The sequence below is a fragment of the Melanotaenia boesemani genome, chromosome 9, assembly GCF_017639745.1.
Source record: "Melanotaenia boesemani isolate fMelBoe1 chromosome 9, fMelBoe1.pri, whole genome shotgun sequence".
In the NCBI taxonomy this organism is placed as follows: domain Eukaryota; kingdom Metazoa; phylum Chordata; class Actinopteri; order Atheriniformes; family Melanotaeniidae; genus Melanotaenia; species Melanotaenia boesemani.
In genome coordinates this window covers 22,288,873-22,303,765 of record NC_055690.1, presented here as the reverse complement: position 1 = coordinate 22,303,765, position 14,893 = coordinate 22,288,873, and the positions used below count along the sequence as shown (strand labels likewise).

General features: G+C 37.8%; 1 protein-coding gene across 2 annotated transcripts in view; it reads right to left on the bottom strand.

Moving 5' to 3' along the window:
* The window catches only part of cpda (carboxypeptidase D, a), a 30,021-nt gene extending 15,561 nt beyond the window's left edge, over positions 1-14,460 (bottom strand). The window contains exons 1-6 of one of the 2 annotated variants that reach the window (XM_041995918.1): positions 13,675-14,460; positions 8,452-8,699; positions 2,154-2,296; positions 1,802-1,971; positions 948-1,351; positions 611-802 (exon numbers count right to left, since the gene is read on the bottom strand). In XM_041995918.1, the coding sequence (XP_041851852.1) occupies positions 611-802; positions 948-1,351; positions 1,802-1,971; positions 2,154-2,296; positions 8,452-8,699; positions 13,675-14,318 (1,801 nt within the window). In that variant the 5' untranslated portion in view covers positions 14,319-14,460. Of the gene's footprint in view, positions 1-610; positions 803-947; positions 1,352-1,801; positions 1,972-2,153; positions 2,297-8,451; positions 8,700-13,670 lie in introns of both variants that reach the window. The other variant, XM_041995920.1, reaches the window with a different exon arrangement.
* Positions 14,461-14,893: the final 433 nt, after the last annotated feature.

The window sequence follows — 14,893 nt, the reverse complement described above, 5'->3', positions numbered from 1 at the left end:
GATAAGATTTCTCCAAGTTTATTTGCAGAAGTGAACAACATCAACCAGAAACATCTGTTAGCAAAGACTGCTGCAGTAGCACAATCTGATAGTATTATAGTTCCTATTTATACAGAAAAATACAACATTTACAAATGTTAAATACACCCTTGTATTAATACAATCTGGTCAGTTTACAGATCCCTTCAGTTAGAAAGGCAGTCAATTTGATAGCAGCTAGCAACATACACTCTGAACAGTAAGTCAAATGATCCGATTCCTGCTTGAGACAAGTAATGTTACACCTTTGTAATTGTATCCAAAAGCAATACATCTAACGCCTGCCTGACTTGTATGTAAAAGACATCCATTAAAAAAGGGCCCATGTTAAAACCACACATTATCACCATCATCTTAAGGGGGGCATCTACCAGACACCAAAGGAGAAAATGCTCCCTTATTCTGAAATAATTACAACTCATCTGGACTTATGATGGCTGCAAAGCTAATCTAGAGGTACCCAAAATGTAGAACTAAATTAATGGAAATAGCCATGTTAGGTCAGCTTTATTATTACAAATTTTTTTATGGGAGGGCTCCTAAAACCTGACAACATGTCCTTTTCTCTTACCTTCAGAGGCTGCCTCATAGCCGTCGGGGTTCATCGAGGGCATGATGTGAATGCGGGTGCTGTTGACCAGCCGAGTGACTTCTGAGTCAGTACCATAGTTACGGCACAGATACTCAATAAGGTTGAGCACTAACTCTCGACCCACCACCTCATTGCCATGCATGTTGGCCACATATTTAAACTCTGGCTCACCTGGAAGAGAAACAAAGAGAGACATACACAAGATTTAAATCTCTTAGTTAACATAATATTAAAGACTATTCAGCTGTATAGCGCTGAATATAAGCAAACAAAGGAAAATAACTCTTCTTCTTGTACACTTCAGTCCAAGACTTACCATGTTCATGAACCCTTGGGTTGTCTGAAATGACCATTACGTAGAGCTCACGACCTTGTGCGGAGTGGCCAATAGAGTAAAGGTAAGTAATGGCAGGGAACTCGCTGTTGTACTTGCGCAAGAACAACTCCATGTCTGCATAGCTGTGGTGGCGAAATTCCTGCGGCTGTATGGGCTGGTGCACTGGTGGAAGTACAGGAGGACTGTTCTTGTCTCCTTCAGGTGGAACAACTAAGGTCTGGCTGGAGTTGGAAGAGTTTGTAGCAGAAACATCTGAATGATTGGTGGACGGCACAGTGGTTGTAGTCAATGCAACCTCATTGACCAGAGGTACCAGGGTAAAGTTAAGTTCTGTAGCTTTGCCTTCAATGACCTGGACACTGTTGAATGTTGTTGGTAAGTACCTGCATTAAAAAAGATAGACATGCTTGAGCATCTCAAGCTAAAAATAACCAAGTGCAACATTAAATGTCACAGCTGCCTTGAATAAACACATCATTGCAGTTTCTTTTTAAAGTCTAGGAGGAAGTTCAACACTAAATTTAAGAAACATGTTTTTCTTCACTTTAATAACAAAAGTTACTTTGTAACTTGAAGAGGAAATAAGCCACATTATAAGGTTCTTTGGAATGTCACATCAGTTTATGTGGTTCATAGAATCTTTTTTTTCACAGTGAATGAATAACATAAAAATTTCTGCATCTGGCAAAAATAATAAAAAGGAGTAAACAATTTACCCCCCACATTATCATTAGTCCTTACAGTTAAATATATATAACTAGTAGTTTGCAGGTTTTGTCCTTAAATGACTAACTTTCTTTCGCAAGAACCTCCTGAGTGAAGGCCTGACTCACCGTGGAGCCACAGCTGTAATATTATATGTTCCTGGGAGCAGAAGGCGGTAGTAGTCCCCATATTTAGCTGAGGTCAGGTTGTGATGAATGCCTGCTACCATAATGCTGGCATCACCAAGAGCAGCTCCACTGACTGCATCTTTCACAAAACCACGAACCCCTATGTGTACCTGGAAGACAGATGTATTTAGAGCTTGCAGTACTACTGAGGTGGAGAGATGTTTCACTGAAGGATACAAGTGGGATTTGGTTGTAGCACAAAAATCAATAAAAATTAATACAAACATACATACAAAACAGTAGCCAAAAATATTGTGGAATTACTCTTTTTGCTTTTTATAATAAGCTCTACCTTTTCCATGTAGGCCAGAAGGGATTCCCTGTTCAGATTCCATTCTTTTTTGAGTTCTGAAGCAGGGGGATATTTGCAGCAGCTTAGCTCCATGGTGATTTCCATACAGTTTCCATAGACGTAGTTGTAGTCCTGCATTCCTCCTGGATAAAAGAGCAGCAACGTAAATACAAAGCATGTTAGAAATGACCCAGCATGTTTATTTTTCCATTCTAAACATGCATTTATTATAAGTAATTACAAAGAAATGGCTAAAACCAGAAGAAGAGTGGTATAAAATATGACATTTTTGTTATGGAAAGAAGAACTTTTTCTTTAATGCTTCAAAAAGCAAAATTCAAAAAACTTTGGGAGAGATGGGAAATGTATATAAAACCAATATGTCCCACTCTTATTTAAAATGATTGTTGAATGTCATTGTATTTTATTATTTTGCATTTGCTTTGGTTGTTTTGTATTCTGTTTTTTCTGTTTATTTGTTTTGTTCACAAATAAAATGTCCTATGGCCTGAATTATTGTTAACAATTTGTAAACAAAAACTGAAAAAGGAAGTCGCCCTGTTAGAATTACTGAGACAGAAGCAGTGGTAAATACAAAGGGGAAGGATCTGTCTACATTAAAGGTTTAATCAAATTTTTACTTAAGTTGACCCCACTGATGCCAAGCTTGTTTATTAGCAGGAAAAAAAACAAAACTCTAGAAAAGCTCAAACCTGTCTTTGCCTCTTTAATACTAGTGCTTAAATAGAGTATTCAGTGTGGTAGAAAAACATGACATCTGCAGTTTGCCAACCAGCTGGCCCTCTCTTAAAGCAAACAGAAGCACACACTGTAGAGCTGCCTGTTCAGCAGGCTACCCTATAGAGCAGCAGCACGCAGTCAGACTCCCAGCTTAAAGGGTTGCCATGGCTGCATGCTGTGTGGCCGCATGAACCAAATGAAACAGCTACTATCTGCCACTTTGTTTAAAGTCAGTGGGAAAGATCTCAGACAGCAAACACCAGCAAATAACTTCAGCAAAGTAGCCAACCTCCAACTCGCCTCAGTGTGGAAAACAACAAAGACAGCTCAACAAAAAAAAAACCATTAAGATTAAGAACCTTTTTATACTTTCCCACCAAGATTGAAGGACTTGGTAAAGGCTAATTTTGAACCCTTACCAAATCATAGTGAAGCAAATATTGAAAAGTGGGCTCCTCTTTACTTGTCATTATGGGGGAAATCCAATATTCTAAAAATGACCCGTACTCCCAAATTTAATTACATTCTCCAGGCACTTCCAGTCAAAATACCATTAAACTTTTTTCAATGCATGGAACAGCAAGCATCCCAGGCTTAAGCTATTTAAGCTACAGAGGCCAGTAGAGAGGGTGGGCTTGGGGTCCCAAATTTGCTGTAATATTATTATGCCATCAGTCTTAGACACCTTCACTGGAGTCTCCTCCCAGAGTGTGCCCCTTAATGCACTGAAATCACACTATACAATGGTTGTCCTCCTCTTTATTTTGTCAGAGCCACATTGTCTAATGAGGCTCAAACTCATCCTATACTTAAAAATATGCAATAAATATGGAGAAGAAGAAAAAAAGTTCCCTGTGTTTGTCCTGGGTGATCTATACGATGGTAGTATTCTGAAGTATTTTACCTCACCGACCAGCAGTTTGGCCACCCAAAAAATCAGTTCTGGAAATACCTTCAACTTAGACATCTTTTTTCCCAACATTTGCCAACACCACATCAGCCCCACCAAACTTAGGTTCCCCTCTAATGCTGCTAAGATTTTAGGCACAGGCCACGAGGCATCCAAATACTACTCCCCGTTTCTTAAAAGTTCTGACACTTAGAGTTTTTATTTAAAGTCTGCTTAGGAGGCTGATCTTAATCTTATTTTTACTATGGATGAATGGAATAATATATTGAGGAATTAAAAGATAACCTCATGTGAACTCAGAACCCGATTAGTACAGTTTAAAATGATAAACAGTCTATAACTGCCAGGTTGCACTGGGTGAGACTGTGGGACAACCCTGACTGTTGGAGGTGTGGAAGGGATGTGGGTCCTCTTCTACACATGATATGGTTTTGCCCAATTGTACAAGCATTTTGGTCAGAGATGTATGAAAATATTAAATTAAGCCTTAAAGCCCACATTCCATTCTGTCCAAGCCTCTTTGTTTTGGGTGACCCCATTCCCTTGAAAACAGTCCCTGTGGTGCAGGCGAACTGGCTTCAGACAGCACTTATGTTGGGAAGAAAGATCACTGTAACTGCCCCCTGTCAGAATGTGATTTTCTGAGCTGGGCACCATAGCGGCCAATAGAGCCCTCAATTTCAGACTTATTATTCAAACAGATAAAAAACCAAGCTAGGTAGGAAAACTTCATTTCCTTCATTGATGACCCCTGTTGAATATATTTAGATAGAAATTTACTATTGATAGAGGCACATTAATCTCTCTAAAACATCCACCAGGGTATATCATATGTCCAGTATTTGATTTTCTTATTTATTTTTTTAGTTGTTTCTCTGTCTTCCATGTACCTTGTTCTCTGCCACGGCCCCAGTTAGTCTTGTTCCGTTTCGTTTTCCATTGTCCTGAATTTGGCTTACTACTACTTATTAATACTCTGGTCATTTATAAAAGAATAAAATTCTAATCTTAAAAAAAATAACCAAGGCAGTCCTGGCCATGATAGACAACAGCAGATACACCAGTTACATAATTACAACTTAAAAAGAAAAAACAAACACAGACTATAAAAAAACAGGATTTAAAAGCAAACAATGAAATCAGCTCAGTAAATTTGGTGCAGAAACGTCAAAAGCCTTTTTACCCAAGTCTGTACGGCATATGGACAGATAACAAAGGCCTTGTGAAAAAAAATAAAGTATCAGCACTTCTCTGAACAACTAAGAAACACAGGTAGGTAGGCAGTAAACAGAGTCTTGCCTTATATATGAAAGTATACCAATGGCTTCTCCTATGGATGGCTAAAGCAGGCTATCCCACCTGAGAGTATAAATGATGCAGCAGCTTACCTCCATTTAATGGACATGTAATGCTCCACATATATGTAATGACCCTAGATAACTACAATCATCCCACTTTTCAAATGACATTATCTGACTGTCTGATGATGAGATGTTCTTGAAAGTCTCATTGTTAACTGGGTCTGGAAAATGGTGAAAATTAGAAACAAAAATGACACTGCATCACTTTCAAGAAAAAGCGATAGGCTGACGGCTCACTTGCTCAACATGTCACACACCTTTAACAAGAGAACAAAAATCCCTAAATTTACACTGCAAACTGTTTTTCTCAGCCATATCTGGTCAATCAGAAGTGTATAACCTTTGATTTTTGGTCCGCTTCCTGTGTTTGGTTCTCCTGAAGCGTACCAAGACCTGCATTTGTAGGCGGACCAGGGGTTGCTTCTTTCATTATGCATTCACACCTTACAAATATCTGCACAAATTAAAACAAGGACAAAGGAAGCTTGACCTCTGAGCTTATTTGGATTAGGAGTGGCTTATTGAAATGTCACAGGAAAATTCACCACCTTTAGGACTGCAAGTTCTGTGGTGACAGAAGGGCGTTATGGCAACCAAACTAATCCAGCCTAAATAATATTTCACCTATTGGTGAACAGAAAGTAACAGTTGACCTCCATTCATTTGTAACAAGCACAGTAGCTAGCTGCACCAACATGATGGGTATGAAACTGTTCTCTGGCTACGATAGATTTAGCACTGTCTTTTGCAAACTGCATCATGTGCAAGTGTCATTGAAGCAAATCATCTAAAAGTAAACATCCTGCATGAGTTTGAGAAAACACCAATGGACAACAGTAGCCCCAACCTTAAATATCCTGTTTATTTACCAGATACAGTAACACACCCTGAATTTAACAGGAAGCCACTGGCCAAACAAAGGAGATAAAGTTAGCAACTGAACGTACTTTGTACGACACAGAGATGCTTTAAATGTAGGATGACTCAAGATGATTATTCAATCCAATGAAAATAAATCTTTTCTTCAAACACCCAGTAAGACTTCACAACATAAAAATGTCATATGACTGCTTGCTTGCAGTGGCACAGAACAGAAGTGTAATTATCAACAGTATCATCATTACGCAACAGTCCTGTATTTTAAGTAAAAGTAGACTCTGGACGTCGTCTTGTGAGTGTTTATTACAATAACCAAAGACTACAGCTTTCAACAGATGACCCGTTTACATTTAAACCAGTTTGATTTAAGAATTACAACAAGGGTGAAATTTAAAAAGAAATACATTGAACAAAGTGAACAGCACAGAAGTTTATATATATATATATATATATATATATATATATATATATATATATATATATATATATATAAAGCTTGAAAATACCATAAAACATTGCATTTTCACCAGAAACACATTTAGTTTCATACTGAGTGCAACTTGAACCAAGTACAGTTCAGAAATGAATTGTAAAAAGATTCTGGGTAAAAAGATAAGTTAGGTAGAATCATTATTTCAAGCTTTGACTCTGCCAAAGAACAACTCTTTTGTTCTCAGCTCTTGCTCCAGGCACATGGCCTGGTCCTCTCATTATGTCACACAATGTCATATGCCGTTAGTCCAATTTTAGTGGTGACATTTCGTCCACTGGGCCATGTCAAAAAGTACTGTCCATTTCCTAATGCCAACCAACAGTGAAACAACAATAATATGGATGCTGCTGAAAGCTTTAATAACAGGCTCATATTTACTGTAAAATCCTTTTCTGCCTGAATACAACCCGTTTTACATGAAAAAACTGCACTGGCCAATTATAATGTTTCAGTTGAAACAGCTATTTTCTCTTTTTTATGACAAAGGAACAAACAAGCACTATGAACTCTTGATTTTGAGCACCATTTAGGGCTGTGTTCCAAAGGCTGTGGCAATGATTCACAGCTTCAGTTACTTAAGTGGTAAACAAATAGTGTGATGTGTAATATTAAACAAAGCTTAAGGTGACCTGGAACAGGAGAACAAATTATTTGAGGGTCACCTGAGACTTGGAATAATAGCCATGCATATTACAGGAGTCAAACATTTGGACCTACTACCTATTCTAAAAAAGAAGGCTAATCCAGATTCTTAAGTGATAGTGTATATAAATATAATCAAGGTAATTCAAGCAATTTGCTCATTATGTAACTACCTATAGCTATAACATGATACACACATCTCCCCATCTCTGAGAAAACCCCAAAAAACAGCTGATGATCAAGTTTATGCCCACTGGCAGAGGGTAGGGCTGTTACTGCACTTAATTATACAGAAGGATTAAAAACACAAGCTGCATCTTGCTCAGCTGATAAAAGACACGTATTTAAAGAGCAGTGTAACCACTGAACATAAGGTCAACCAGATATTCTGTCCACGTCTTTAACATGCAGACAGTGGGTTACAGTTGCTTTAACACTTTAGTAATTACAGGCTTTGGCAGACTAATATGATGAGGAATGTACTCTGTACTTAAATGCTTAAAGTTTTTCAGCTTTCTGATAAATGGTAAAGTTACAATGAGACCACACTGCTGTATGCACTTCAATGACTAAACATTGTAAAAATTGATTTTAGGAAATGATCTCCAAGCAACATTGTTTTCTACAATGTAACTTACACTAAACATGTCTACTCAGAAAATACAGATACTTTCACTTGTGTTCTGTGACTAAAATAACAACATCCAGCCAGGAAAACAGCTTAAAGTGAGCCACGTCAAGTGCAAAAGAAACCGAAATGACTTGTATCTTTGTCTTCAAAAACAGGCTGCAACTGGTGCAATCTAACACAAACCTACATATGCTGCCAATGCTTCAATAGCGGCAACAATAATGAGCATTCTTGGCTTTCAGATGGAAATGACTAAACAAAAAACTATCTAAACTATCCACATAAATACTTATAAGAAGAGTTTTACTGATCTACTGTTGAGAGCAGATGTAAAACTTTTAGGAGCAATAAATGTCCACACATCCCTAAAAAAATTACACCATCATTCAAATAACAAACCACTTCCACTTGACTTGTTGGCATGGAAACACGCAAACTGTTTGAGTCAACTAAGCCCAGCTGTCTTGAGCTACACTCCTGACAGATGTTAAAGAGATGCAAAAAAATTATCATGGTATAACTACTCATTTTCTTAACACCGCACAAACCAAGAACATGTGACCCTACACTGCAGGAAAACCAACAATTTATTACCAACATACAAGTTTGATGCTGAAAAGAGTGAAAATTGATTTTCTCACCTGCCACGTCATACCACTGCGCCCCATTGGTGATGCCATCTTGAAAAGTTTCGCTGAGGTCGTCCGGACAGTTAGGCTCGCCAGTCTTCATCACAGGGTGTTTCTGGGCATATGCAAGAGCCAAGTAGCGAAACAAACGGTCATCCTCTGACCGGCTGTAGTGGTTTGATTGCAGGTGGGAGACTGAGTCATCAAAGGGATAACTGGCCACCACAGTGCCACCATGCAGATTCCCAGACAGGACAAATCTACAGAGAAAGCAGCAGATTTAAACAACAGCTTAAATTGATTTGTTCACAAATTATGTCAGCTCAGGTAATAAATCAGCTGAAAGGACAGCAAATACCTATAAAGGTTTAAAATATATATTTTTTTCAACCTGAAACAGGTGGGAAACATTGTCAACAAAATGAAGGTAACTATGACCAGGTGCAAAAGAAATAGGTTCTTTTTTGAAGTTCAGCATACACAGAACACAGAAAAATCCCATGAATTCACATGAATATAGGCTGTTACTAGAACTCTTCTAGAGGAGCTTAAAGCCATATTATTACTCATTCAAATATCTGTTTCCTCTGTCTATCCAGGCCTACATAGTCAGACTTTGAATTATGCCTTTTTATGTATGATTTGTTTTCTGTTTTTCTGACCTCTGCTCTCTTAACTGTGCTAATTTATTTGAGCCTTGATTTCTGCAGCCCTGAGGACACTACTTTATGCATTTTTAATTCTCTATTTAACATATGCAGCTTTTCTATTTGCATGTGGACTTTAATTGAAATAGTTCAAATAAATTAGCTGCAGACACAAAGACTTCAGCTTACTTGGACTTTAGTCTCTGCATAGGTCTACTTATCCAGAGAAGATACATACACAGTAGTGTTTATTACATTTTCATTCACTAGTTTTAGGCTTATATATTATTATTACTTCTACTTATCAGATACAAGATGAATGATAAGCAGTCAGCGTATGCAATCATACAACAGCAGCCCCTCTGCTCTGTAAACTTTGTCACTTAAATAAAAATCCATTTCTGTTGACAACTAAATTATATACATTTATGATTAATTTGGTAGAATTTGATAGCCTGGCACCAACCTGAGTTGTGCATAAAGAATGGGTGTATGGATGCCTACACTTTATATTATCCTTAGCTTAAAGTCAAATAGATCATGGGTTTTAAACAAACAACTTCTAGAGCACATTAGGGTGTGCATATTGTTTTGAGATAAGCCTTTAAATGTTTTTGAACCTAACCTTTAAAAGTTTGAGGAAACTGATGCTCTGTTGATTGAATCATGAGATAACTATCATTGTGCAATGTTAACATCTTTTAAGGGACATTTCCTTTTAAACACAATAGTGTAGGACCTGGCAGAGCAACTTTTAACAGATTAATATCGGTGCACATGGAGCACTGTGTAGCTAAACTGGCTGAGCACGTAACCAGTAATTAGAGACTAACATCCTTGTTGTAGCTGCCTCAGGGTCAAATCCAGACCAAGCTGCAACCTCCGCCTGTAAAATGTGAAGCCCATGCAGAAGAGCAAAAAAATTGCAGTTCACCTCTCATCCACTATGGATTGGCTCCAAAAAAGAGAAAGTCCCCACAGACTCCCATGTTAAAAAGACCAACTTCACAGCAGAAATAAACATGTTTAAAGCCTGGTCTAAAAATCCATTTTAGGATTAATAGGTCATGTTTACCTTCATGACAACTATTAGGGGGGTGAATTTTTTTTCTAACTCATCCATTTGGATGTAATTTAATCTTGAATATTGGCATAATTAGGGGTGTGTCCCTTTGATTGACAGGTATTCAATATCCGCGGATCTTCGTTTTCTTAGCCGGCTACCAACTTGCCTTAGCTTTAGCCTGCCTACCTCCGTTAGCTGGATAGCGATGTTGCTTGGGGTTAGCTCGGTTAGCTCTTAGCTACAGGCAAATCAGAGTTTGATGGTTGTCAATCATCAACCCTCACCTTCACAGTAGAGGTTGACATGGGAGTGGATTTTCACTCCTGTCCCATCCCACTCCCGCAAAAAAAAAAATCTTGCCCCGTCCCAATCCTGGGCCAGAGCAAATGATAAAATCCTGTCCCTTCCCAATCCCGGTAAAATTACTCCCGATGCCATCCTGCTCCCATTTACAATGGCTCCCACTCCCACTTTTTAAAATTTATTTAGTCTTTAGGCAATACATTGAGTTTAATCAGTGTTCTCACCATTCCTTTCTTGACCAGCTGGTAAGTGTTTCTAGCTTTTCTTTTTTTTTTTTTTTTTGGAGGTTAGTTACAATAAAAAAGGGAACAACAATAAAACAGTACATGGTTTACACCATGTCTACCAAAGTTGAATAAACACAAAGAGAACATATAAAGTTGTATTTCACTCATTTCTAAATGTCATTAACTAAACATGTTTTACAAGCGGCATACACTGTGTTGACATCATCGCACTCGACTCTTGTGAAGTTTATTAATATGTCCGCCTTTTCGAACCAGTTCTACCAACCTATTAGACACATCATTACTTCTAACTTTGCATTGCCATTTTGGTTTTTTCGCGGGTGTTTGCTAACTCCATTCCTTTTCCTATTTCAATTCCGGTGGGGAAGCAGCAGCCGGTGTTGTGCCATAAATTGAATGTCTGCCAGAAATTGATTAGACGGCCGCCGCGCAGAAACTAAGTGACACAGCGTTAACAAGCTGGCCGGCCGTCTGATCAGTTTCTATCAGACATTCAATTTATGTCAATATTCATTCATTCATTCATTCATAATAGTCTGGTACATAGTAGCTAATAGAGGCTGCCATAGAGAGGAATGTCATGGGAAAGGCAAAAATAGCTTAAAAGACTAGCTCAAAGTGTTCAAAAAGGCTAAACTAATAAAAATAAAACAAATTCTTTGGTTAATATTTTCTTTTGTTTAATTTTATTAAGTGTAGGCTGTTTTCTAATTAGAGGCCTGCAACATTTCACAATACTTTTAGCTTTCTAAATGTTTTCCTAGACACTCTTAATTAATAGACATTAATATCTGACGGTAAGCCAGCGCAGGAACATCCAGCAGCAGCTTTGTACATTCATTTTCAGCCTGGTCATGAAACAGAGGTGACCATCTCCTGCTCTGAATGCAGCTGGGAACTGCTGCTGCATGAAGCTTCTTTTGATTGCTTTTGGACAGGGAAGGAGCCTGCCAGCACCCATTCCTCATTAAGAAGAATAAACTATGTCCCTATACATCAGTCTCCAAAAGTCTCCAATACTACCTGAAAAAGTCGCTAGATTTGTCTGACTTTTCTCTGCACTTTATTGTCTGATAAACAGGAATATTTCTTTCACCAATGGATTAAAGACATTATGCAGACTGTAGAGACTCATGGTGTATAAGACATATTTCTGTAAAGTTCATATTGGCGATATGCAGAGGAACAGAAATGGCCAAGCGTCACGCAACCCAGGTTGTTTTGGATGGCGCAGTCAGAGGACCGGCATAGCTCACCCGTGCCTCCACCAGGGTTTCTGCCCTGTATTTGATCAGGAAATACTCAAATTCGGTGATAATAAGCTATCAAAAATGTGTTAGTCATACTGAAAAAGCATTTTTAACACAGATCAATGGAAAATATTAATATATTTATTTTTGACTGATTTGAATGGTTCTCAGCTATCACTGTAATGTAGGTTAGGTCAGTAGTTTGGACTCATCCTCCTGCTTTGCAGTAGGAACAGAGCAAAATTTTTAGTCCAGCAGACTGGGTAACTGCTTTCAATCCAAACAGAGAAATATTTACATTTTCTAGATATCAGAAGATTAATAGCAACAAACATAAAGCATTATATGTTTCCCCACTAATCTAATGCTTCACCTGTGAGTCTACAGATCTGGAGATAAATTAAACTTGTATGTGTTGCTACATGAGGGAGACAATGACGTGGAGTATTGGTAGTCAGATCAAATTCTCTTGACATTTTTGGTGAAATCACTGAAAGCACGGCCACCAGAAATAAGGATTGTGATGCTATTACACATGACATTACATCATTGGAGATACTAAATAATAGAACAGCTGGATAGAATAGAAAGCTGTACTTCAGGATTTGATAAGTGAGCTTTCCAGGGAGAAAGCTCCACGTTGGGCTCTTGGTGAAAAAGGCTGAGCAAGGCCAGTGATTGTGAATGGGACTATAAGAGCTTGACTCAGCAATAGTGTACCTTTACTTCTCCTTGATATCTTATTACACAAAGTTCTACCTTTTAAAATGTGATTATTTAATTTTGAAGACAGCTCCCAGCCATTGTTTGACTGTATATCTCCACAGTGGTTTGCTTGTGACCGTATTACATTCAGTTCATATATTACAATAAACCATGTGAGGTCCTGCTATTTTTGTTTCTGGGCCTACCTAATTTATTTTACCACTTGTTTCTGATTTCATTTATTTGTTTTTATTTATTAATTATTTGTTGTCTCTAGTTCAGTGATGAAGTTCATTGATAATGCTCACAATACAATAAATCATAATAAAAGAGCGGCCATTTTGTTTTTGATGTTTTAGCTGAGATTTGATTTGTTTCTCTACAGATTATAAATACATTTCATTTTCATTAGGTTATTTTGTATTTAAGTTTTGTATTTTAAGTAACTGATCTTGAGATTATTAATTATTTTAAAAAAAGAGAGATGTTTTTATATAAAGTATATGTCTTGCAGCAAATAACAAAATCTAAATTAACTTCATTGTATTTTTAGTGCTTCTCCTGCCAAGTAGACTGTCATGTTTTTCTTTTCACAAATAGGTACGATGTTTAAAATATCATTAAAATTGCTAATTTATGTATTACAGTATTAAAAATTTCAGAGGGGGGGCACACTTCTTTTCATGGGGCCCAAAATGTCTGGCAGTGTCCCTGCCCTCCTCTGAACCTTCTCCTGTATTCCTTAAAAAAATGCTGAATAAAGATCACCAAAAACATTAAGTAGTATTCTGTTTTCCAAGTGAACACCGGTCTTAAATACACTGATATAGTAGACGATTTACCCTCTCAGGTTTAATAAAAATGTAAACTAAAAATACAAGCTCAATTAAGTCAGTTTTTTTTTTTTTTTTTTTTTTTTACTCTAATGAGTAATACACACTTCAAAGACATCAATGTTACAGCATATTTTTCATTTTTAGCAAATACCACTGTGTTTTAAAAATGAGTGTACTTACTTTTTCTCTTGGATCCATCTGATCACCGCCAAGACTTCGGGGATACTCTCTGGGTCTACAGTTGTCCCGTCATACTGGTCAGGAAAGCTTCTGTTTAAGTCCTTCTTTTTAGCATTTATTCGACCATCGGTGTTGCCAGAACAGTCACCCTCTTTGGACTTCTCAAAGCCGTCAGGATTCATGCTGGGCATGATGTAAATATCCGTGGTGTTTACCAAATCGCTAATTTGTGGTTCCTTCCCATATTTGGTCAGCAGGTACTCAACAAGGTAAACCAGCACCTGTCTGGACACGGTTTCATCACCGTGCATGTTCCCAACGTATTTAAATTTAGGTTTTCCAGGTGTGTCATTGTTCGGGTCCACGGTGATCCGCATAACCCAGAGCTCCCTCCCCTCAACAGACTGACCTATGCTCGACAGGTTCGCAATATGAGGGTATTTATGGGCTAATGACTGTAAACGTTCGGATAGGTGAACATAATCGTAGTATTTGTCATAAGTTTCTGCCGTTTCCTCTGTCGAGGCGCTTCGTATCAGATGAAGCCTTCCGTCACCAAAAGAGACAACAAGAGGGAGAAGGAAGGCGAAAAGTGGCACTCGTAGTTTCACCGTCGTCAAAAGATCCTTACAAATTTGTACCATGTTGACTTTTCTTCTACGAATACACCATTCGGACTTTCGAAGCGAAGAACAAACACCAGGGTAGTCTGAGAACTGACTCCCAGACAGCAAATTTTCTTCTGCTGTCAAAGTTACTCTGGCTGCTCTGTTTCCATCAACTTCCGGTAACTGTTCTTCTTCTACGTTTGGTTTAAGGCAGTTGACCCATCACGTTTACGTGCATTACGCCACCAACTGGTCCGAAGTGTGGATCAGGCTGTCTGTATTCCTGTGTGGTACAACGTGTTCATCACTTTCCGCTTGCAAATCTCACATTTTACTAAGTTGCCTTTTCCAATTCTAAATAAGCAATATCTGATATTAAGTTTTCCATTCTGAGATTCCTCACTGTTCCCATTTTCTCTGAATCCTTCAGAACCATCTCCCAGCTTTTCTCTGTTCCTGGTTGCTTCTACCAGCTTACTTTCATCTTATGCTTAATTTTTTAAAATGTATTTATTTATTTATTTATTTATTTATTTATTTATTTATTTATTTATTTATTTATTTATTTATTCTCTGTTTTACTTAAGGGAACTGTAAGAAGAGTTCTCTTT